Source organism: Furipterus horrens, unplaced genomic scaffold (assembly GCF_987537825.1).
Source record: "Furipterus horrens unplaced genomic scaffold, mFurHor1.1.pri manual_scaffold_7, whole genome shotgun sequence".
NCBI classification, from domain to species: domain Eukaryota; kingdom Metazoa; phylum Chordata; class Mammalia; order Chiroptera; family Furipteridae; genus Furipterus; species Furipterus horrens.
In genome coordinates this window covers 108,612,865-108,639,217 of record NW_028327177.1, presented here as the reverse complement: position 1 = coordinate 108,639,217, position 26,353 = coordinate 108,612,865, and the positions used below count along the sequence as shown (strand labels likewise).

At 44.9% G+C, this 26,353-nt stretch overlaps 1 protein-coding gene across 1 annotated transcript in view; it reads left to right on the top strand.

Annotated features, from left to right (window-relative positions):
- CLSTN2 (calsyntenin 2) overlaps positions 1-26,353 on the top strand; it is a 125,165-nt gene that overhangs the window by 11,717 nt on the left and 87,095 nt on the right. Inside the window, exon 5 of the mRNA XM_090284936.1 lies at positions 19,663-19,848. Within this exon, the coding sequence (XP_090141062.1) occupies positions 19,663-19,848 (186 nt within the window). The remainder of the gene's footprint in view (positions 1-19,662; positions 19,849-26,353) is intronic.

Below are 26,353 nucleotides of genomic sequence, written 5' to 3'. Positions count from 1 at the left end.
GAGTGGACTTCTTACAAGCAACTGGAGTCACCAAGCAAATGCAGTTTGGCAGTTTAAATTCTTGTACCTGTTCCAAGTCATTTCCCTGCAGGCAGGAAGGGATTGCAGCCCAGTGCAAGTGGTCCATCATATTTGGGAGCCTCTTGTCTGCCCTGAGCATTTCTAATCAACCCTGCTACCAGCCCTTGCTACAGCCAGCATCTCCCAGCCAGCTTCCTAGGAGGAGCAAGGGATCCTGCCCACAACTAACCTTTGAGAGCCTTCACAAGGCTTGATAAGGGACTGCTCCTAGACTCCAGAATGCCCAGGGCAGTGGCCCCATTTTCCATCACAATAACCTCTTCCACAGGATAGGATACAGCCTTTCCCAGCATGCTGCTGGCCTTCTCCCAGCTGTGCACAGATAGGCATCCCAGACTCTGGCTCTGCTGCTGCCTGCCTTTTAGACCTTGGTCAGAGCCTATCTGCTCAGGCTACAGTTTTCCATTTTATCTTCTTTTGTGGGCTAGCCTTGACCTCCCAGACACAATATGGGTTCTCTGAGGACAAAATCATACTTTTTACAACACCTGGCACTCACTGACCTTTCCATCCATCACATAAGCATAAATTAAGAGCTTGCTTACCAGCATCACCACCAATGATTGAGTGGAGGAAAGAAAGCTTTGCACCCAGAAAATGGTCCCAGAGTGCCCACACATGTGCTGTCTTGCTCTTCTTTGAGTTTTGTCTTCTCTGCTATACTCTGAGATTGTAATTCTGAATTAGTGGTAAGGGTTAGCTCACTCTGCAGGGCTAGGTGCGGTTTTGCCAAAAGGAATATCACCCCTATTCTCAGTAGCCCAGAGTCCTCCAGACACCAACTAGACCTGTGTGAGTGAGTGAGAGAACTAAATCTCTTTCTTCTGTTCTGAGCTTTGGGAACTCATGGTACCCCAATAGGCACTGCATATTCACAGAAATGAAAGATTATAGTAGGAACCAAGAAAGAGGTGCACCTGTAGCCGGCCACATGCTAAATAATGACAGGCTTGTGCCCTGCCTCTATGCCAGGTGCCTGGACTTGCAGTTTTTTTGGTGTCTGTTTTCCTTTTGGTAAGCAGTAATGAATACGCAAGCCCAGCCCATGTGCTCTGAGGACCATCCTTCAGGAAGCTCTCCATCCTCTGTGATCAGAGCATCACAGAAGATGTCGTGCCCTTGAAGGATATCTGGGTGATTGAGGCAATAAAAGCAGTGGGACCAGGTGCAGATGACCCTGCTGATCCCTTCTCATGGGGGCTACAGACTGTGTCCCAGAGGATCATTTGTAATTCAGTTGCTAGTTTGAGTTGTTTTGTTATGTTATGTTATGCTATGTTATGTTATAAGACATATCCCCCCTTTATGCCTTTCTTTATAGTTCTTTACAGTCTCTTGGTCCATTTCTTTCTGTGTTTTAAACTGAAAACTTTTTCTTCACAATACTTACTTAGTATATTTCCCCTTTTACTGTTGCAAGTCAGACTTTGTATTTATTACCTGCAGATTTTGTAATTATTACCCAAAATTTAGTATTTCACTCTACCTTCATGCAAAAACAATTCCCCTTTACAGAGCCATTATAGACTTTCCTGGTGGCCCTTCACCATTTCTTTCCCAGACATGTTGCTGATTGGACATCCAGTCATATTGGATTCAAGGTTCTCATATCAAGAGGCAGCTCTCCAGATTCAGACCCCTGTGGAACCCCATTTCTGTCTGCCTGCCTCATTCCTGAGCACAGTCCCATGGCAATCAGTTATACCTGGCCAGCACCAGGTCACCCAATACCACCAGCTCCCAGAGATTCTCCCAACTCCTGTTCTTTTTACCTTCACAGTAAGGTGCCTTATTTCAAATAGAAAGAAAAGGAGATGCAGTCGTAAACTGAACCAATTCTTCTCTGTTCTTTCAGGTTGGAATAATTCTCCAGGTGTGCCAGATGGTCTCAGGGTTTCTTCCATTCCAGAAATCAGGCCTTCTTTAGGAAGGAGGGGTGGTATTTTTTAGAGGAGTGCTTCTCAAACCTAAATATGCACATGAGGACCTGGGAGGCTGAATATAACGCAGATTCTGACTTAACAAGTCTGGGGTAGGTCTGGATGTTGCTGGCCTACCACCTTCACTTTGAGTAAGAAGGTCACACAGAAAATACTAACTGAACACCTAGAGGGCATCTAACACTTTAGTGATGAGAAGATAGCAGCATGAAATCTGCTGGTTGAGGTTAGTTTTCCCTTAGTTATTCGCATTGTGAGACAACTGAAGTTGACACACACATTGCACATGGGAAATATTTTCAGAGTGAATGTATTCACCCTTTACTGAAGGCCCACTGTGTGCTGAAGACTGGGGATACAGAGGCACACCAACCTACTGAGGACATCAGCTCTGGTGGAGGGAGCTATGGGGACACAAAAGAGAGCCACTTCACCTTGAAGGACCCACAAGGAGTTGCACCGGGCTAAATCTTGAACTGTGATAGTTTCAGCACAGAGGAAAAAGGTGTTCCACCCTAGGGAGCAGAAGTTAGGGCTGTGGGAAGAGCGTAATATGGCCAGGGCATGGAGAGAAGGCTGGACAGGCTGATGGGACCAGATCATGGAGGTAGGGCCTCTGGTGTTACCCCAAGGGCAGTGGGGAGGCCAGAGGCTTTTATGCCTCAGTGTGGCGAGGGGCCTCTTGGGGAAGAAGGACTCCTAGGCCAACCACAGAGATGGTTGCTGGGATGCAGAAACTGGGGCACAGAGACCAGCTGCAAAGGATGATTATTCCTGAGTCTACTTTTAAGGGGAGCACGTCTGGAAAAGTATCTAAAGCCATGTATTTGTTCCCAAACCAATTCAAAGTACTATGTAGCAAAGGAGGTTAGATTTTCAGGCTAATTCCATGAGACTCCATAGACAAGGGGACAGGTCAGCAGTCAGGCACGTCTGGGGTAGAAAAGACCCCTGCTAACCTTGTCAAGTGTATTTCCCAGTCCCCTCTACAGCTGTCCACCCGGCCACCTCCCTGCCAAGGAGGAAAAGCCCGGGCAGGCCCTTGGGGTCAGCCAGCTTCACCCTGCCCTTTCCAAAAGTCAGATCAATTATTGATCAAGTACACTGAAGAGCCGGCATAGGTTTTATTACATGAGAGGCATTGATTTTGAATCATAGGGCCATAAGCCCAGGAAGATGCCCAGATTTGCTTAGAGTAACAATCGAGCAGGGCTCAGAAGGTAGAACTGTATCCATCAGAAGATTTCATGATGATGTTACCCTTACTGCAGGCTGACGCATGAGGACTTAGAAAGGCAGAGGAAAGGATGGCTCCCTGCCCTCAGTTCTCTCCTTCACTGTTGTGCCAGGGTGTCCAAGAGTCCATCATTAGGGCACCAACCTTTGTTCTAATGGACGACCCCCACATAAAATGCAAATGCCTCCTGCAGGAGTCGTTTTTAAACCCAGGGCCAGCAAAGGATGACCAGAAGTCAAATCTAGTTGACCACCTGTTTTTGTACACTTGTGAGCTAAAAATCTGGCTATTATAGTTTAAGCAGTTTTAAAAATTCAAAAGAAGAACAATATTTTGTGGCACATTAAAATTGTATGAAATTCAAATTTTAGTGCCAGTAAATAAAGTTTTATTGGCACACAGATGCACTCATTCCTTTATGTATTAGCTCATGACTGCTTTTGTACTACAACAGTAGAGCTGAATAGTTGTGACAGAGACCAGATGGCTCTCAAAGACTAAATATTTACTAGCTAGCCCTTTACAGAAAAAATTGCTGACCACTACATAAAGCTATTATTGTCTATTGACACCTTAGTGAGAAGTAGTTTATTGGAGTACCTGGCAGAGCCTAGAGAGAATGAGACATCAAATGGACAGATGTAGACAGAGGCAAAGGAGTGTAAAGTCCAAAGCCTTTTCTAGACCATTTTACAGATGATGAAAACTTAGGCTAAGAGTGATTGAGTGGCTTGCCTAAAATCTGATAAATGGCAGAGACAGAATTCAAATTCATGTCAGTCTATCCCAGAGGGCCTCCGAGGTGTCAGGGGGCAAAAAAGGAGGCTCAAACAAGGAGGTTGGGAATTTCCGAAGGACCAATAACCAGCTTCAGCAGGGCATCTCAGAAAACTGTTCCGAAGAGACCCAAGTTGTGTGCCTTTAGGCAACACATTTAACCTCTCACTCACCTTATCTATAAAATGGGGATGAAACTTACCTTGAAAGGGTAGGAAGAGTTGAATGAAACAAGTAGCGCCTAAGAGGTGCCCTAACACTTATTTTCTTTCCTCACCCTGACCCACCACCTCACATTTCCTAAATTGAGCCTGGTCTAGTGCACTGCCCCCTTCAAATGACCACTCATCCAAAAATAAACCCACGTCTGTCTCTCAGATACTATTTGCCTGAAGCTAGAGTTGCCTCTGGTGATCTCATGGGCCAGAGAAACAAAACAGGAGCCTGAGACTTGGGTGTTAAGCTTCAAACCCAAAGATGCTGGACCCAAGTGCAGCTCCTCACACCAGAGCAGGAAGACTACCTTTTTCTGTATAGGAGAATCGAGAATGAAAATTACCCACCATCTGCCCTGTTCAACAGGACAGAACCTGGCTTTATTTGAGGTTCATCCCAGGGGTTCATGTTCCTTCAGTCTCCATTCCTCTCGACTCTCCTCTTCATTGATGTTCTTTCCTGTCTCTGTGTCCCCATTGCCTACCTTCCTCTCCCCTCCCTCTTCACTTTTTCCCCATTCTTGCTCTGGCTCATTCCCCCTCCCTTCTCCCAAGCATAGCCCCGAACCCAACACTGGAGAAGGCAGTGAGGTGTGGGGTGTAGGAGTTAGTACAAAGCAGTGAAGATGGAGCTGGGTGGGGAGTAATATCCCGAGTCAGCCCTTAGCTCCATCATGATCCGCCACAGACTCTGTTGAGGCCACTTCCCTTGCTGAGCCTAGGTTACCTCAACTGTAAAGGAAGAATCATAATCCTTGGCTGCATTATTTTATAGGTTTAAAAAGGCCATATTATGTTCTAGGTGTAGAAGTGCTTTACAAACTTTAAATCACTGTGCATGCACACACTCTCACACACACACACACACACACACACATTGAAATTCATAGGATTGGGTGAGGCTGTGTGGTTTTATCATTGTGTCCTTGGTTTTGGAGTTTAAGACTGGAACTAAGAGGAGACAGTGGGGTGGGTGGGAAGAGCACAGTCTGGGGCTTCAGTCCCAGCTCAGTGCTAACCCAGTCTGCAGTATTGGGAAAGTCTCTCCTGACTGGTTCAGCCTCCACAACTGTAAACGGGACAATGAGGGCTTCTTGTGAGGACGAGATGAAAGGCTGCCAGTGGAGCACCGTGCACAGAACTACACACGGGATTCAGGGAACAGCAACTCTTTTTAGTTCCCTTGATTCCAATGTTTAAAATCACACTGGAGCTTTTTTTCCTGCAGATAATTAGAAGGGCCATCTCTGAGACCTGAATTCCACTAACCCTAGCAGTGTAAGCCAAGCAGGTGCTCCTGGTTTTGCTTAGATGGTCCAGGTGAGCATCTGATCTCCTGGCAGAGGCCTCATGGGGCACTCCTCCATGAAGAACGACCTGTTTGACATCACTAACTTTGCCCACTATTAAGGTGCAGCAAATAGCAATGAACAGGATGCTGATTTACTCACTTGGTAGCATCTTAATTTTAAAGACCTGCTGGATACGTGCCCACTTTCAAGTCTGCTTTCGCCTGCCTCCCCGTGACTTGGTGTGAGCCCTGGAAAATGGGCCTCAGAGTTTCTGGATCTGTCATCTCTGCCCTGAGCGGGAGGGGGCGAGGGTGGACTGCTCACCCCCAACAGCACATTATCTTCCTGGCAGCGTTTACTGTTTGCCAACTCTGTCTGAGGGTGTTGCATGTGCACGCACTCTCGTTTACTCTTCCCCACACCTGAAAGCTGTTATTTTCAGGTGAGAACACTGAGGTTAAGACTCTTGCCACACAGCTAGTAATACATAAGACCAGCGCCAACCCCAGTCTTGTCTGCCTGCAGATATCGAGCTCCTGCTCTTTCACCCGCAATGTGTCTCAAAGCAAAGGAGAACGCTAGCCACCTTTTCAAACCATGAGAGGAAAGCTATTTTGAGGAAAATTCTACAATTAGAATCCTCATGTTATAAAGAAAATGTGTCATTGCACAGCAGGACAGCCTCGAGAGAGGGATGGGGGCGGGGGTGTCACTCCTGCTGCCCAAGCCCACAGCTGGGACCTGCCTTCATTCAGGATGAAAGAGCCATCTCTCAGGTTTCTTAGGTGACTCATTGGAGATCACAAAGGGGTTAAGGGGGGACCATGGCTGGTATCAGGTCTCCTGACTCAGAGCCACACTCTCTGCCCTCTCTGTGGACCTGGGTCTGTCCCCTGAGCCACATGTAGTCAGCCTGCTCCCTCTTCCACTTACAGTTCTTTTAAATATTTGCAGCCAGCTAGAGAGTCAGCAAGAGGTAGGGCTTCAGAGGACTGGCTCTAAAGCCAGAAAGATCAGGGTTCAAATCCAGGTTCCATTAGGCAAGGGGCAGCTCAGTGCTACCAATGAGTGTTTAGGAGTCAGGCCAGCCTTTTCGTGCCATTTGCTGACGGTGTGACCCTGAGGAGATTATTTGACATCTCAGCTTCAGTTGTCTCATTGGTGAAATAGTCCTCCTACTACTCCCCTCCTTAGATGGGTGCCATGCAAATTGATAACAGGGGTAAGAGGCCCAGCAAAGGGTCTGTTACATGGTGATTTCCTTCCTGCTCTCTGCATTATTGGGGGCTGCCAGCTTAGAAACCAGTATCATCATCTTCACACCTGCAGACACTTGGGTTGTCATGAAGAAGGTGACCCACAGCACGCCACCCCATCTCTCTTTGCTGCATTGTCCTCCACTCTAAAGTGGGCAGAATACTGCCCCCTTCTCCCCACATGTATTGCCAAGATACTTCTCTCTTCAGACAGTGCCTGGTGGATAGAAAGACAGGCTGGGGAGTTATGAATCAGCTCTGGTCTGCCAGGGAGCCCTGGATTCCCATGGTTGCGTGTATTTATCATGAGCCTTAAAATGCCAGTACAGGCACTTGGAGCATTGATCCCACTCAAACCGCGCAGAGGGACAGCTGTGATCATGGCACAACAGAGAAGCTCTCAAAACTTCCATTCAGTTAAGGAACTTACCTCTAGGTTTAATCTGTACCAGGTGGGAGGTGAGGCCCTGAGGACTTGAAGCCGGAATGATGGAGGAGAGCAAGCAGGTGAACAAATTATCTAGTACAAGGAAGTCATGATAGCAACCAGGCAGGCACCCTGCGAGCTGCAAGAGCAGAGGGCAGGGCCTCCTGACCCTTTAGAAAGACTTCCCAAAGGGGCAGGCACTGAAGCTAAGATCTGAGTGATCAGTATACTTCACCAGGTGCACTGAGTTGGGGGACACAATGGGCTAGAGGAGGCAGGTATATCCCCAGGAGAGCTTGGTGCTTAAATGCTGCATCTTCTGGGAATCAGTATGTCCTTCTTCTACTCAGCGTCTCTTGCTTCACGACCAACAGAGACAAGAATTTGGACTGCAGAGGAGGGTTTGGAGAAAATTGATCAGAGGTGAATTGACTTATATTTGTCTTCTTGTTTGTTTTCATGACAAATGTAGTGGGATTTCTAATGTAGACAGTGGCTGAAGTAGACAGAACTTTCTGTAAAGCTGTGGACATAACAACCAGAGTTCACCTGACCCAAAGGTGGCAAAGCGGGCTTAGTGGGGAGGGTCCTTCTCCCTGCCTCTCCATGGGACACAGCCAGCCTCAGCCCCTGAGGCCTGGGTGCCTTCAGAGCATCCACATTTGGTGTCCTTGGCCAGGAGGCCAGTGTCCCCTTCTCAGGCCAGACAGAGCAAGGCTTCTCCCTGGGTGCATCAGGCGTGGGCAAGTGGGCTGGAGCAGAAGTGAAAGCTCAGGATGGCCTATGGGGCCTGCCACTGCCCAATCACCCTGCAGACCACAGCAGGGAAACTGTCTGGAGCCTCTGGAAGCTAGTACACTCTGAGAGAACTCATTTCTGTATTTTTTTTACATTAATTTATTTTCCAGTTACAGTTAACATACAATATTATAATAGTTGCAGGTATACAATGTAATGGTTAGACATTTTTATACTTTACAAAGTGATCACCCCTATAAATCTAGTACCCATAGGCACCATACATAGCTATTACAATATTATTGACTCTATTTCCATACGGTACTTTTCACCCTAGTGACTATTTTTATAACTGATATTTGTACTTCTTAATCCCTTCACCTTTTGTACTCATCTCCCTAAATCCCCTTCCATCTGGCAACCATCAGTTTGTTCTCTGTGTCAACGACTTTTTTGTTTTGTTTTGTTTCTTCATTTATTTTTTTCAGATTCCACATGTGGTACTTGATATTTATTTTGGTATTTGTCACAAGGTATTTGTCTTTGTCTGTCTGACTTATTTCACCGAGCCTAATACCCTCTAGGTTCATCATGTTGTCGCAAATGGTAAGATTTCATTCATCTTTACAGCTGAGTAAAATTCCATTGTATGTATGTACCACATCTTCTTTATCCACGTGTCTACCAATGGACACTTAGGTTGCTTCCACACCTTGGCTCTTGTAAATAATGCTGCAATGAACACAGGGGTGCAGATATCTTTTCAAATTTATGTTTTGGATTTCTTTGAAAAAAATACCCAGTAATGGAATGGCTGAGTCGTATGATAGTTCTATTTTTAATTCTTTTAGGAACTTCTATACTGTTGTCCATAGTAGCTACACCATTTTCAATTCCACCGACTGTATACAAGGGTTCCCTTCTGTCCACATCCTTGCCAACATTTGTTGTCTGTTGTTTGTTAATAGCTATTCTGACAGGTGTGAGAAGACATCTCATTCTGTTTTTAATTTGCATTTCCCTGATGATTAGTGACATTAAACATCTTTTTATATGTCTACTGGCTATTTGTATGTCCTCTTTGGAAAATGTCTACTCATGCTCTTTTTTTTAATCGGATTTTATTTTGGGGTGTTAAGTTGTATGAGTTCCTTGTATATTTTGGATATTAACTCCTTTATTGGCTATATCATTGGCAAGTAATTTCTCCCAACCAATAAGTTGTCTTTTAATTTTGTTTATGGTTTCATTTGCTGTGCAAAAACTTTTTTAGTTTGATGTAGTCCCATTTGTTTAATTTTTCTTTAATTTTCTTTGCCTGGGGAGATATATCCAAAAACAATATAGCTAAGAGCTATGTCAGATACTACCTAGGAATTTTGTGGTTTCAGGTCTTACATTTAAGTCTTTAATTCAGTTTGAGTTTATTTTTGTATATGGTATAAGAAAGTAGTCTGGTTTCACTTTCTTGTGTGTATCTGTTCAGTTTTTCTAACACTATTAACTGAAGAGGCTGTCTTTACTTAATTGTATGTTCTTGCTTCTTTTGTCATTGATTAATTTGCCACATAGGCATGGATTTATGTCTGGGCTCTGTATTCTGTTCATTGATCTATGTGTCAGGGTTTAATAGAAGTACCATGCTGATTAGATTACTATAGCCTTATAGTATAGTTTGATATCAGTTAGCATGATACCTTCAACTTTGTTCTTCTTTCTCAAGATTGCATTGGTAATTCTGAATATTTTGTGGTTTTATATAAATTTTAGGATTATTTGTTCTACTAATATGAAAAATGCCTTTGCTATTTTCATAGAGATTGAATTGAATCTATAAGTTGCTTTGGGTAGTACAGACAGTTTAATGATGTTAATTCTTCTTATCCACGAACACTGTATAGCCTTCCAATTATTTGTGTATTCTTCAATTTCTTTCTTCAATGTTTTATAGTTTTCCAAGCACAAGTCTTTTACCTCCTTGGTTAAATTTATTCTTAGGGATTTTATTCTTTTTGATGCAATTGTAAATGGTGTTGTTTTCTTAATTTCTATTTCTAATCATTCATTAATGATGTATAAAATCAACTTATTTCTGAACATTAATTTTATATCCTGCTTATTTACTGAAATCATTTGTTAGTCCCTCACACTACTGAGGATAGCATAAGTCATCACAAATGATTAGAAAAGTAATTGGCAAAATGTACCTTGTGCCTCAAAATGCCCATATACTTTGGGTCAGGTAATATTCTCCTGAGAAAGTCATCCAAAATGCAGACAAACACTTTTTCACAAGGATATTCACCAAGGCACAAAAACAAAAACAGAACCCAGCTAATGCCTGACAATTACACTGCCCTAAAGGACATGGTTAAGGACATGTGACCTTCTCTGAGGAAATGTTATGCAGCTTCTGAGGGGTGGAAAGGGGTCGTGATGTGGGGTAATATATATGGCACAAAGTTAAGAGGAAGAAAGAATAAAGTTCAAATGACAATGTATGAAGGAGAGTATACCATAATATTGATAATATTGCATGAATTCAATTATGGAGAATTTTCATTGTGATTATTATACTTAAAATAATCATTTTCAAATGAGTATACACATGGACTCTCGGTGTAGTTGATGGACTCTGCAGATTTGTACCACATTTTATAAAGAGATGATAGTGTGGATCCAGCTATAGGATGTCAGTGCAACAAAAGGTCCTGCAGCACTCTAATATCACCTAGAGCCATGGTCCTGCTATTAAAAATATATATACATATATTTTGCAAGTGTGTATAATTGATCTATAGATTAAACAGATTTACATTATTGGAGTATGAAAAGTGTACATAAGCCATCTTTACAAAAAGAAAATGTGTGCATGAAAAACTATACTCTTGCATTGTAAATGCTTTTCAAAGCCATAAAAGTAAAGATTCTTGAAGAATAGCTACTTCATCTTTTGTTAATCATACATCTGTCCCAAGATAAGAAAATTGCCTGGAAAATGCTTATGTTTATTGGACATAAGAGAGAAGAGTTTCTATAAATCCAAGAGAAACTACTCTGGTTAGTTGAGTTAATGATTTCCCCCTTGGGAGAATTGTCTTTCAGAAGGACTGCTTTTCAATTGCCTGGTTTCCGTACCTCTCGGCATCAATTCTGCCAGATATGTTTTTGTTTAGGAACTGAGAAGCACATGAGCTGAGGTGATGAAAGAGGAGGAAAGGGTTGGGAGAAATCAGCAGCCAGGCTTTGGGCAGGCATCCTGGTTTCTGAACACCACAGGGTTCACTTCAATGGCAGCATTCACTGCTGCCCAGCTGCCCATGAGAGAGCCTGGAGCTAGAGCGAAAGGGGAGGTCACAGGCTTTAAAGAAATGGTACCCAACACTAGAGGCTTGTTGGGGAGCTAAAGCACTTTTACCAGTATCAGAGAACCCTACAGAAGAGAAATGATCCCTTTACAACATGTGGACAGCCGTGGGGTGTAGTGTCCAGGCACAGAGGCAGAGTAGAACTTGGATCTTTGCAGATCCAAGGGCCCTAGTAAAGCAGTGTGCAGTGAATCCCAAACCCAGGCCAGTAGGATGGCAGCAACGTCTCCAGTTCAGAGGGTTTGGACTGAGCAGGAAAATTCACAAGAAATGCAGCAAGAAGCAAGTCCAACTAGAGTCAGAGTGCCAGGGGAATTCCCTGAGCCCCAGAATCTAGACACAGGCACCTTTCATGAATCACCCTTGTCATTCATTCCCCAGACACTTAGTTAGAACCCACTATGTTCCAGGAATTGTTCCAGGTACTGGAAATTTAAAACCAAATAAAACAGGCACAGTCCCTGTTCTTATGGAACTTCTGATGGGGGCAGGAAGCGGGGTGAATTGAGAATTGTAGACAAACTAGCACAGAAATAAATGAATTGTTAGACACCAGCATGGTAGCATGAATGAGTTAGATGATGCTATGAGAAGGCGGGAGGCAATAAGTGACCTAGACTATCTCAACCTCAGTACTCAATTTTATTTATATGATGAACCATAAATTATCAATGTGTGTGAGTCACAGAGCACAGCCAAAGAGGAAAGAATAAAGCTCAAGGGAGGGTCCTAAAGGGAGCTCCCCACCTGTCTCACTACTTGGAGCCCCAGAATTTTATGGTGGTCAGGTTGGAAGAGATGGTCCCACAAGTGGAGCACTTGTTCCTTTCGATGATCCCCGAAGGGGACTTTTCCTCCAGCTCAAGGAGGAACTAGGGGTGACTGAGCCCACCTCATGGAACAAGACACACAGTTTGCTATATATTAAATAAGCACAAGTACTTTGTACAATCACTTTAAGTGCTATTCATATAAACTTCCCAAACTACCTCTTTAAGAAAATGGTGAGCATTTTGGACCCTCTTGATTCAGATCCAGTCTCTGTTATGAGCCCAGTTGGAATCTTGGCCTGCCTGCATAGAAGGACAAGGACCAAGCACCCAGGCAGAGGGACAGCCTTGAGGCTTAGCCTCTGGCATGTGAAGATCTGCCCCTCCTTCCTTCTCTTTTGTAGTTAATTAAGGTATCTCTTTTTAGTAGGAATTAAAAGGTAGTAAAATGCTCTTGTGAAAATAAAATACAATAAATGGAAAGGGGTCAGTAATAAAGAGAAGATTCCTTACATTTGTAAATTCCTTACATTTGTAAGTTTGTATTTTGTTTCTGTTCATATTGTGCCCTTGTGTAATTGTTTTTAATTGGAGTAGAGAAAACCACATAATTTACTGCTCAAAAATATATGTGTTGGACACAGGGTTAAGTGGTTTGCATTTACTGTCTGACATAAACCCTATCTGCAACTCTGAAATAGGTGGTAATACTCACTACCTTTTTGCATGAGTAAACACAGAAGTAGAAGGAAATGACGGGCCCATAGTCCATGGTAACAAGTAGCAGAGCTGGACTCACAGCTGGGTCTGACTCCAAAGCCTGAGCTCCTCCATTGGGGGTAGTTAATTAATATCCCCATTCTACAGATGAGGAAACTGAGGCTCAGAAAGGTTATGGAACATGCCCAAGGGTACTCAGTTGGAAAGGCAGGACCAGCTATTTGTGGATCCCAGTGCAAACTGAAAATGGAGAGCTCCTTGTTTTAAAATTATTAAGAATTTTAAGGCAGTGACAGCAGAGTATTAGACCAACCATGGGGCCCTTCTGAGCATGAAGCTAGTCGTGGATGCCCAGCCCCTCTGAGTCTTCACTACCTCCCACCTCCTTCCAGCTGAAAGTCCAGACTCACAGTTTCAGAAATGTGAAAAGAAAATCTGGAATAATGATAAGAATGATACAAAAATAATCATAGTAGTAGTAACAACAGATCTCTTTCTGGTGCTTAGTATACTTTTTCTCCAATTCCCAGAGCAACTATGCAAGGTAGATCTGTGTTATCTTCATTCTATAAAAGAGAAAATGAGACTCAGAGAGGTTTGGTGATTTACCCAAGGCCACACAGCCAAAAAGAAGCAGAGCCAGGATCAAACCTGAGTCTGTCTGCCTACAGAGTTAACACTCTTCAATGTAATTAAACTGAAGCTAATTCCCCATTGCATGATCCTGTCACAGGTGACCCTCTGCATGCATTCGTCGTCGTCGTCGTCGGCAGCCGTCCGTCTCGAGAGACGATGGTGTAGCTTCTTAAGAGTCTATCTGCACCGCCGAGAATGGCTGTGCAGTCCGACTCGGGAGTGACACGGTATCTGTCTCCTCCCGTGTTGAATCGACATCTTGCGATGACGCTGGAGTGTCCTCTCCAGTGAAGCTGAAGCTACAGAGCCTGGGCAGGGTGATATGAAGGGTCTGCTGTTGCCCATGCAGCAGACCCCCCCTCTCTTCGCAGCTGAAGGGTCCAAGGGAAAGACGGAGTCAATACAGCTTGGCTTCAGGTGCGCCGCAGGAGTTGCCGGTGTTGACTACAACGTCGAACCGCCTTAGGGACTCCGGCTCCGGATTTTCTGTCGGGGTTTACTCCCTTAGCCTTTCCCCTGAAGAGGTATGCCGCAAGGCAGCGGAGGTTTTTTGGAGTCAGAGTTTTCCTTCTCTGATGTGCCCTGACTGGAAGATCGAACCAGCGACACTTAGCTCGCAGGCCGACGCTCAATCCACTGAGCCAAACCAGCCAGGGCGTTCTGCATGCATTGATCAAGAGGTAACTATCAGGAGTATTCTGATGTTTGGAAAATCAACACCAGGCCTAACGCAGCTGCCAAGTGACCTTTCCAAAGCACAGTCTGGATATTTCATGCCCTCACCAAACACTCATGTATGGCTCTACACTGGCCCTCAGATGAATTCCAAACCTCTTAGCCAGCATACATCATCTGACCTCTGCTAACCTCTCCAGCCCATCTCTACTTCCTCATCCCCCTCCAATTCAGATGCTGAGCAAAGGTAGCACCCTAGCTTCTCCCAGTAGGAAAAGAAGTCTCTTGATGCCCAAATCAAGGTCACAAGTCTCTTGGAGAAAGTCTTGAAAGATGCCAGATGGTTGATGCCTGCGGAGATCAGTTAGAATGTCAGCTGCCTGAACAATCCCTGTCCAGAGAGGCCCCCTTCCCATCAGTCCCATGCCCCAGCATCCCCACATCTAGCCACTCACCTTGTATGAATCCAGGAATTTCCTAGAAATCCTGATGCTTCTTCAGCTGCTGAAAGCTGAGATCAGGAAGAGCTGGAGACCCCTGGACATGCACAGTTAAGGAAAGATGGATATTTTGACATACTTGTGTCTTTCCTTTTCATGCAGACATGGAGCAGTGGACCTAAATGTCTTGGATTACAAGAACCCCCAAAGCTTGTGCTTTCCAGAAGTTTCAAATTAGCATTTTTTCTGCCTCCAGGCATTTACTATGAGAACTCTAAGTGGTTAATATTCTCCTGATAAGAAAACATATGTTCCCCAAATTTCGTGGGAGTTATAATAAAATCGTCATGTTTCTTAAATCCTTAATCCACAGAGAAGAATTTTAATTCCTGAAGTCATTCCAACATTAGCTTTTTCAGAAACGCTTACAGTGAAACTGAGCCTGATTATTAAAACAATAGGTGGTCTTCATCCTTTCTCTTCACTAAAGAAAAAAATTGAACCACAATTTATAAACTACTCTCCAGGCCCTTTATTAACTGAAAAGATTTTGTTTCCAAGCAGGACAGCTTAGAGAAGTTTGGGAAGCTTGTGAACCAAGGAATAGAATGTTCCTATCATGAGGCTTCAAGAGGAGGATCTCTGTGTTGGGCCCTTGGCCTTAAATGCTCACAACAAGCCCATGAGGAGGTGTAATTATCTCAGATCTCCAGATGAAGCAAAGGAATCCTAGAGATGATAACTGCTTTGTAAAGGTCACATGACCTGCATATAGGGGAGCTGAGACTCAAGGCCAGATCTGTCCCATCTTCATTGTCAAAGCAGCTGTGGACCCCCACTTACTGCCTTCAGGGTGAAGCAGTGATGAAACAGGCAACACTTCTTGGTCCTTTGCCAACATCAGAGATTATCACCTTTTGCTTTTTTATATCAGTATAAATCAAATGCTCAAAATGAATCTGTAAAAAATTGCCATTGTTCTCAGTTCTGGCAAATCCTCAGAATTATGGAGGAGTTATTTTAAAAGAGCTGTGTGGCCTTGGGCAAAGTCACATCAACTCTCAGCCATGGTTTTTGTCAACTGTGCAATTAAGATAATAACACCCACTCACTAGGTTGCTGGGAGGATTAAATGAAAAAAATAGTTGTAAAAGAGCTTAGCACCTTGTCAGTACTTAATAATTACAGGTCCTCTCATTTCCCAAAATAAATATCATTAAATAAATGATATATCTATTCAACATCTCCCTTGTGTTTGGTATAGAAACAACTCTACTTTTAATCCCTACACATCCTGGGTGGTGGGTACTACTTTTACAGAAGAGAAAACGGAGTCTCGAGGAAAGAAAGTGATTTGCCCTAAGTTACACAGGAAGTAGGAGGGCTGGGATTTGAACCCAGATGCGCAGAATTTAGAGGGCATACTTTTGACTATCATGCTAGCCTACCCTCCAAGAAATAAGAATGAATAGACATTTCATGTGGCAAAGGCTTCACTTGATGACTTGCTTTTGCTCTCTTAATCCTCATCCCAACTCCTTCTTGGAAAATGAAAGATGCTTGTGTGAGTTTCCCACTCTCTTAAGGGTACTACACTCAGAAAGCTTCATCGATTTCTTTTACTATCTGGTTGCAATTTTGCCTACTCCTCATAAACCCTCAAAAGCAAGTGTCATGAGGTCACCAAAGCAAGTGGCAGAAATGTTGCTCCTAAAAACTCTTTTTGTGCCTGATTTCTTCCCAGGGAGGGCCTTGCTCCTCTAACCATAGGGGGACAAGAGGAATAAAAACTCTGCAAAGGCTGCCTCCACTGATTTTCCTTCATTATGCATTTACTTCTTTATTTGCACCTCTTTTAAAAGGATCTGAGGTAGAATTTTTCATCAAAGATAACCACCAAAATATGTAGATGAGAAAGAAATGCCTGCAATGCCCACAGAATTACAGGAATAAATACCAAGGGTGTCTTGGGCTTCTACAACAGAAGAGGCTTCCAGAGGAGGTCTTGTGGGACATCTCTGACACCCTAGGAGAAGTAGGAGAGCCTCAAGAACTGGTGCTATAGGGCTCACACCAAGGCCCCATGCACAAAGCCACTTTCTCCACTTTTTTACCTGCATCTCTAAAGAAAGGGGGGATCCAAGGAGAGAGGAGTGAGGAAGGGAAGACAAAGAGACCTCCTCCTTGATGTCATTTCTTGTTATTAGGAAGCAAATTCTTCCATCATCAGTTCTGAACCAATTGCCCTGCTGAGGACAAAGAGAACCAAATATGTCATGGCGTGAATGGTGCTGAAGGGCTGAGGGGAGGGGCTGTGCACAGGCCAGGGGTTCTGTCTGCGGCTCACGAAGGGCTGCCACGGCAGCAGGCAGGGTCAGGTGTCTGGGGATCCCCAGATTCAGCTGGCTAATATTTCCTGTACACTGAGCTAGGTGTGGAAGGATTAAAAATAAATGTCACAAAACCTGCCTTTAAAGAGTTTCCAGTTACTGGGGAAGGCAGGCACACAGATGGATAATTTTAATATGATATCCAGTAGGATTCATTAACACTTTCTAGCACTATCTAGCAAGCATCTACTCTGTGCAGGCATTTTGCAGCATAATGGGGACTCTGAGTAGCCCTGAAGCTGGGAGACTAATGTCACTGTCTAATGTTTAGGATACTGTGAGAGCAGAGGGGGCTTTCTATGCTGACTGCATAGAAAGGTTGCACAGAGACGACAAAACAGAAGGGGGTAGAAAGGGAGCCCCATGCAGAAGAAAGAGCGTGGCCAAATGCACAGTGGCATGAAACATTTGTACCTAGGACACTACAAAGCTGAGTGTGTGTGCACTGCTTCTTACAGCATTGTGACTTCCACATACATCCTGCAAAAAGCCCTCCCATCCTCCAGTGGTTTGCCCTTCACATTGAACTTGGAGCCTCTGGAGCATGGGCTCTAGCAGTTCCATAGGGAGATGATATGCAAGTCCAGACACAGCTCCTGGGAGCTATGAGGAAAAACATGTAATTGAGTGTATTCTCTTTTACATATAGTCACTCTCATCCAAGTATCCTCCCACAGCAAGTTCCCAACCCTGGTGTGCAATCTCTCCCCATGGTGCGCTCTGAGCAAACCCCTTAGAGCAGCGGTTCTCAACCTGTGGGTCGCAACCCCTTTGGGGGTTGAACGACCCTTTCACAGCGGTCGCCTAAGACCATCGGAAAACACATATATAATTACATATTGCTTTTGTAATTAATCACTATGCTTTAATTATGTTCAATTTGTAACAATGAAAATACATCCTGCATATCAGATATTTGCATTAAAATTCATAACAGTAGCAAAATTACAGTTATGAAGTAGCAACGAAAATAATTTTATGGTTGGGGGTCACCACAACATGAGGAACTGTATTAAAGGGTCGCGGCATTAGGAAGGTTGAGAACCACTGCCTTAGAGAGTAGCTGGTTAATGTGGGCATTCAGAGATAAACCCAGATTACATGGCTATCAAGCATGGGGCAAGATTGCAGTGTAGAGAGATACTGTCCCCGTGGACTGCACATCTCCTTTCCACCCCCAGAGCAGCACCGTCCGGGGCCTGACTGCATGCCAGGCTCATGTTGCCACACTTGATCCTCACCCCAACTCTGTCTAAGGTCAGTCCAATGGCCCCTGTTTTACTGATGAGGTGCCTGAGACTTGGAGACCTTCACTAACCTGCCCAAGATATTTCTGACCTAACAGAGTCAAGCCAAGATTATAGCTGCATCCCCTTCAAACATGCCTTTATGAGGCTTCCCACACATTCATCCTTGGCATTCAGGCCTCAGCTCAGACAGGAACTCTCGCTCTCAAGAGGCCCTTTCTGTTACAGCTTTTCCTTTCGCAGCACACCCTCTGATAGGACTGCACAGACTTATTCACCCTCCTCCTCTCTCCCCCAGCTCCACAAGGTGAGGGCATTTCTTAACTCCTTTACTGTTCTATCCGTAATGCTCCGAGCAGAGCCTGGTACATGGAATCCCTCAACAAATGGTTGCTTAGTGAACAAAGCCGTCTGGCGGGCCCTTAAGCCCAGCCCTCCCCACTCTCCTGGTCACAGAGTTCAGGCTGATGGCCTGTGGCCCATGGGCCTTATGTTGCACAGGCCTCTCAGACATGCATCCTTGTGGCATGAGTGTGGGGTGGTCACTGTTGTCAGCAAGCACTGTTACTGGCCACAGAACATTGCCTTGACCTGGCCCTGGCTTTCAGTTGCTGCTATTGCCGTTTCAGTCAATTAATGTGTACACTCTCCATGTTCATACGATGCCATTTTAGTTGTAATTGTATTCCTCTCCAACGCTTTCTTGTTTCCAAATTATTTTTCCACTAAACAACAGCAAAGACCATCAGTTCTCCTTAAATGGGTCACAGTCCTGAATGTTAGGGAAAGAATCCTTGCACCCTACCTCATGACCTCATGTAATCTTTGAACTATCAGTCTGTTTTTTGACATATGTGTTCCTAAAAATCACCACATTAGACAAAAGGGGGAAAGTGGGGCAAAGAACACAACACTCAAAACATCATTAGTGACACATAAAAAAGAGGGAAAGAAAAAAAACATTAGCACAGTTTTATACAGGTTAAATGGCTAAAAAACATATAAATACTACAATAAATATGGCACTTTACCTGGAAGAGACCTGGCCTTTGCTCATGGAAGTAGGTGTAGGAAGGGTTTCAGCTTATGTGTTACTGTGAACTGGTGAAAGGAGGGTGGTCTGAATGGGATGCAAAGTTGTAACCACAGGTGCAGGTGGGTGCAGCCCCTAGTGCAAGGTGAATCAAGTACCTGGTAGATGGTTGAGATGTGTATGTGTGCACATTCTGTACATTGCTAAATAGCTGATTTCCACTGGGTGCAGTTTCCTGCACTCACCTAGTATTTCTCTGGGAGACGATTTTGCATAAGCCAACGTGAAATTCCTGTTATCCTCAAATTACACCCTAATACATTAGTTGTGTTGGAACAAATTCACATATTCAAAACAAATGTCATAGCAGAACTAGCTGCACCTGATTCACTTTACTTAATCTTTTCCTTGTTTATTCAGACTGGGCCAAGAGGATTGAGTATCAGCCTGGCTCGGGGAGTGCACCCCTGTTTCCCAGCATCCACCTGGAGACGTGCGATGGGGCCGTGTCCTCCATCCAGATAACCACAGAGCTGCAGACCAATTACATCGGGAAGGGATGTGACCGGGAGACCTACTCCGAGAAATCCCTTCAGAAATTATGTGGTAGGTTTTCCCCTGTGGGGATTTTTTAATTCAGAGCATGTCTTACTATATTATGAGAGAATGAGCCCTTCCTACCACACTGGTTTCTGTAACTCCTGGATGAATATTGTTTACTTAGTGTGGTTAGAGGGTCAGAAGGCACAGCTTTTGGCATCGGGCATCCCTGATCAGACCCCACCATTTACCAATTGCATGGCTGTGTGCAAGTGAAGTGACAAAGTCTCTATTTTTCACCAGTAAGACAGGGATTAATGACACAGTGTGTTTAAGAGCATCTAGCAGAGGGCCTGAAGAAACACCGGTTTCCTTCTGCTGTGTTGGTTTGTAGCAGCATCTGACCAGGGGCCAGCCTGAAGTGTGCTGTCAGTCCCTCGGGGAGAGGTTGGTCTCCTCCCGACAGGACCAGCTACTTAATTTTCAGGGCCTGGTGCAAATGAAAATGCGAGACACTTCTTCAAAAAATTATGAAGAATTTTAATAATAAAGCCACAAAACACTACACCAAGCTGGGAGCCCTGTGAGACTGCTCAGGTCGCACGCCAGTAAAGCCTGGGCCAGGTCCCCAGTTGGAGGTGTGTGAGAGGCAGCCACACAATGATGTTTCTCTCTCTCTCTTTCTCCCTCCCTTCCCCTCTCTCTAAAAATAAATAAATGAAATCTTAAAAGAAACAAAACTCAAGAATTCACATTTGAGTCTTCAGCAGTGCTATGGGGAGCTCAGTCTTACACTGGGCCTGTGCTGGGGTAGTACATGTCTACAAAGGGAAAGGGGACTCCTGGGAACACCATCTAGCCTGTCATACCCCTCCTGGTGTCCCTCCACTACTGTCTTGGGACTCTTTCCCCCTCCTTAACATTTTCCCTCCCCCCACACACATACCTTCATCCACACTGCTTGTTGCCTAAAGAACCAAGTGAAACTTTTATATCTGAATGTGAAATAAACCCTGCTTGGGTATCACCATGTGCCATTTATCATGTCACCAGACCGGCAAGGAAGGCCTGTGGGAATGCAGACTTCTCCAGAAGGATGTAGCTGAGTGAGGAAATCACCACACCATCAATATCCTGAACAGCTCCTGCAAAAATGGATATAAGGGGCCCGCAATATTCAGAAAACTGCCTCCAGTCCTCTCCCCTGCTCTGCATTCAGAGAAGCCATCTCAGACAGCTTACTTGGGATGAATATCCCATTTTGTTTCCTGTGCACCTAAATTATGCGTCAGCTGGACCCCACTCCGCTAAGAGCTACCTGGGTTGCAGTCATTTCCTGAATTCCTCCAGGTTATAGGGAGATGATGGAATCAGCTTGTTAAAGATCAGATGGGCCCAAGGGCATGCACTTCTGATTTGATTTTGAATGTTGCTGGAAGAGATGAGGAGATACGGAGAGTGAGAAGGATTTTCTAAGATAAGAAACTTTAGAACAAAATTGCATCTGGTATTAACACAACTCATTCCTCTGCTCTGCCAGCTCCCCTTGCATGAAGGCAGATGAATTTAGTCAGGAAAGCAGTTTCCCCCACGGCATGGTTTCCCCCATGGTGCATGCAAGATATCTGGTGCTTGGAGAGACCCTTTGCTGAGAGACATCTGTTTGTCTTTCTGGTGAACCTTCCTGGTAGTGCCACCCTCCACACTGCTGGGAACTCTGTCTGAGTAACCCTGATGGGCAGGGCCACCCTGCCTCCAGATTATGAGTCTGAATCTTGAATTGCACTGAGGTAGAGCTCTGGAAGAAAGGGCAGATGCAAATGGTGAGACTCAGATGTGCATCTGGTGCTAGAGTCTCATCAGGCTCATCCGGCTCCATGATTTCTGCAAGCTGTGTGGGAAATGCAGGCTTGATGACTTCTAAAATAGAATCTGGGTCATAATTCCTGACTCCTGTGGGAACCTGACGTTCTGGAGACAAGCCTCTATGTGTGTCTCAGTGGCTGGTAGGCAAGTTTCTTACCCAGGGAACTGTCATGACATTTTAAGCCCCAGCATTCATGCATTTTTTAATTCTACAAATCTTTATTGACTTTGGATGGAAACAGGGAGACCAATTAGGATGCTATTGCCATAGTCTTAGAAAGAGATAATTAGTTCTGAACCAAGGGAGTGGCAGTTGGTATGAATTTAAGACAGAGTCAGGAGGCAAAATTGGTAAGATTTAATGATTCATTAGCTGTCAGAAGTGAGAAAGAAGGACTCTAAGATGGCTCCAGGATGAGCAGGTAGCCAGACAAGGGTGCCTCCAATGAGAACTAGGAATCCAGGCAAGAGCAGAGTTAGGGGGCAATGATAACAGCCACCTGTGGAACATCCAGCTGTGCGTGCCCAACTCTAGCCTGACCCTTGACCCTCCAGAAGACCTGCCTGCACCCTTCCCATCTAATATCATAGCCCATTTCCTCCTGATGCTCTTCTTCTTGGCCAGTGCACCGCCTTTATTCCCATGCCTGGCTTGTTCTCATCCCTAAGCCTTTGCTCATGTTTCCTTCTTGCTAGGATGCTCTCTTTCCTCTTCATCATTCTAAACCCTTCCCTTTAGTCAATATTCTCCTGCCCTCTGTGTTCACTGGGGTGGCAGTCTCGAGGTTCTGCTTCTTGGGTGACTTTGAAGTCTGTCATCTTTTCTATGATGCTGTATTTGTTCAGTAACCCAAGCAGAGGTATCTCCTCATAGGGGCATTGTGGTGTCTGGTCATTGCCCACCTGCTTCCTCCTCCTGCAACATCAGCTCCATTAGAAGTGATAGGGAGTCAGACAATGACAGGCACAAAACCTGCTGTCAGTAAATACCCGACAAGAGCAGCAGCACTTGAGATAGCATCTTTGGTTCCAGTGAAGTGCTGCCCATCAGGCATATTGCTGCCTGAGGTTTGTACACTGAGACACTTCCACTCTGCCTTGAAATAAAAACAATCAGAGCCTTTAACCATGTCCTCTTCAGCTTGTGAGGCTGAACAGAGCCTAGGAAGGACCTTTACTGCCCTTGCTTTTTATAAAGCCAGGCTCCTAGTAGAAATTGAGCAAACTTCTTGTCATTTCCTCTTAATTCAGAGATTGAAGATGAAGGTCTGTCTCAGTACCTGGCTTTCTGGAGGTGCAGGGTCACTGCACTGCCTTGAGTATGAAATATATGGTGAAACCCTTGGTAAGACCTCTTGGCCAAATTAAATTTGACATTAACAACAGCCCAAGTGAAGGTCTGCTTCGATGACCTTAAGTCACTACATATTACAGTAAGTAGAAAAGTAGTTTGTGATGCACATGCCTCATTGCCCAGAGGCCTGGGACTGTTCCTTCTCAGAACCCCAGGACTCCTAGCAGCTGGCCGGTACTTCCCTCCCACATACGTCACCCAGTCAGCTGCTTGGTATGTGGAGTCATGAACTGCGAAGACAGGTCTTGTTGAAGGAAAGGCCACAGAATGAGAGCATGGTATTAAATCAAGTGATTGATCTGTCAGAGCAATTCAGATCACTAGACATTAAGTTGTTCTCAGAATTATACACTTGTGAGCCAGGAATTTTTCATAGAGGATTCATTCACTCATTTATGTATTTATTAACTTAACAAATATTTATTAAGTGTCCAAATGCTGTAACTCTTGTGGTTAGACAGAATGTAAGAAGACCACTTAACAGTTTAGTCTCCTGGGGAAGACAGACGTGGTGAAAATGTTAATTAAGTCCCTGGTTTTCTACTACTGCTCGCAGCATAGGAGAGCTGTCCTCACCAAGAGTCACTGACAGAGCTTTTCATACCCTCAGAATAGCCCAACTAGAGGAAGCTCCTCCAAGATACCCCTAAAGAGCCAGAGCTTCCAGGGGATGTGTTAGTCCCTTAGTCATAGCCAGTGCTTCCATTCCCAGAGAACTAAAGTAGGCCTCTTACTTTAAGGAAAATCAATGCACGTCTATTGGGAATCAGATAAAATCATTAATCATACACCAGTAAAGAGCTGCACACACTGACTCATGGATGATGACAGTGAACAGTGAGCTTCTCTCCGGATATGCCCATGCCTTTGATGTTCTTCATGCAGCTAACACCCAGCATGCCCTCCTTATCCTGTGGAGAACATTTTGCCTTCAGTAGCCTTGCCCAGGCTGGTCAGCAATTGGGTTTCTACAGCCCTGCCTTAGGGACCTGGCTGACCACTCCTCATCCAAAGCCCATCTTGCTTCACCTAGAGATCCAAGATTCTGATTCCAAGGTCTTGGATGAACCCCTCTTATCTAGGATTCCAGAAGTAGAGTGACAGTCTTACCATAGGATCAATAGGGTTTGCACTCCTGAAATGACATCAGAAAGCCCACCAGTGCCATGCTGAAGGTATGCAGAAGGCAAAATTGGAATTACATCTACTGACATCAGTCACCTAGGTGGATCATCGGTCAGAATAGCAGATTATGCTGTAGTAACAGATGATCCCAAAAATCTCATTGGCTTAAAACAACAAAGGTTTATTTATCATTTGTACCACATGTTCTTCTTCGGTTGACTGCAACTGTTCCATGTGGGCTTCATCCAGGGATCAGGTTAAAGGAACAGACTTTATTAGGACGTTGCTGCTCTTGTGGCACATGGAAAAGACACATGGTAAACCATGTACTTGGCTCTCAAAGATTCTATCCTGATATGGTACACATCACTGGCAATCACATTTCATTGGTCAGATCAAGTCACATGGCAAACTGATATCAGTGGGTCAGAGAAGCATGTGGAGAACAGAATGCACTTGTCCTACTCGGGCATTTGTCAAGAGAGCTCCCTGCTTCCCCTGAGACTCTCTGCCACTGGACTGCTCCACCCAAAGACTCTCTACTGGGTTCAGAAGGCGCGGCATTCTCACTGCAGTGCCTGGCACATTACACACACATTTGTTGAAATAATGTGGAAATATTGCCAGTTGTGAGAATACTCTGCAGAATGAGGCCTCTGTCCTTGCTTACAATGGTTCCTCTCCCCTGAGGCCCTCTTGCTTATCCCTGTCCCTTCCCATACTGTGGTGGGCCATGAGCTTCCTGTACTGTGGGGGACAATGAGGAGGCCTGTCAATCACTGTTGCCACAGTCCCACCTTGAAGTACTAAGGGCAGTCTGCCCTCATCAAAACCATCCAGGACAGAATGGAAACCAATTAAGAAGTCCAGACAGTGGGACTTCTCGCCAAGATGAAGGCGTAGACAGACAAACTGCATCTCCCTCCACAACTAAGAAGGAATACAACTACCTCAAACTAGAAACAACCAGAAGTTCCAGAAAATCAAACTGCATGGAAGTCCAGCAAACAAAGATATACAGAAGAAATACTCATCCAGACAGGTAGGAGGGGTGGAGCCAGGGCAGAGAGGATGTGGTGTGGTGGCAGCAGCAGTGGCAGCAGCAGCAGGCTGGCAGAAAGCAGTCATGCATTTTAAAAAGTCAAAAATGACACCTGGGGAGCATTCCCAGCTCCTCACGGTCCCAGCTGCGGGAAATCAAGCCTCATTGCTTCTGACTATGCAAACTAGTGTGGGTTGGGACAGAGGAAGAAACTGCGGGTCTCAGCAGAGTCCACTTGTTTAAAGGGCCCCCTTGGTCCTAGAACATCCGCAGACCCACCCACTCTGGAAACAACAGCCAGGGCAGCAGCTAGAGGAGCGTCAGTCTGGTGTGGAAGTGGGAGAGGTGCCTGGAAAAGGGGCGAGTGCTTGGCAGGCAGCATTGTTCCCTCTCAGACCCCTCCCCTGCATACAGCACCACAACATGGTGAAACAGTTCGCCCTGTATTGACGAATCCCTAAGGCTCTGCCCCTTACAACATAACAGGAGCAACAGCTCTACCTGGGATGCAGAGGCAAACAAATGCAGGAGCCTGTCAGAATGAGACAGAGAAGTATGGCCCAAAAGAGGGAATGGATCAATGTTCCAGTGGGAGAGCTAAGCGACGAGGAGATAGCCAGCCTAACAGATGAGGAGATAGCCAACCTAACAAATGCAGAATTCAAAACACTGGTGATAAAGATGCTCACAGGCTTGACAGATATGCTTGAGTACAGCAAACGCATAAGAGAAGAAGTGAAGGCTATGCTAAGTGAAACAAAGGAAAATCCACACAAAACCAATGGTGAAGAGAATGAAACTGAGGTTCAAATCAATGATTTGGAACATAAGGAAGAAAAAAAAATCAACCAGTGCAGAATGAGAAATCAAGAATTGAAAAAAATGAGGAAAACTTCCCAAATTTTGCAAAGGAGATGGACATGCAGGTCCGGGAAGCATGGAGGGCCCCAAGTAAGCTGGACCCAGAGGGGACCACGCCAGGACACATCATGACTGAGATGCCAAAGGTGAAAGATAAAGACAGAGTCCTGGGGGCAGCAAGAGAGAGGCAGAGAGTTGCCTACAGGGGGGTGCCTATAGGACTATTAGCTGATTTCTCAGAGGACACTTTGCAGGCAGGAAGGGACTGGCAAGCAGTATTCAACGTGATGAAAAGCAATATACAACCAAGATTACTCTATCCA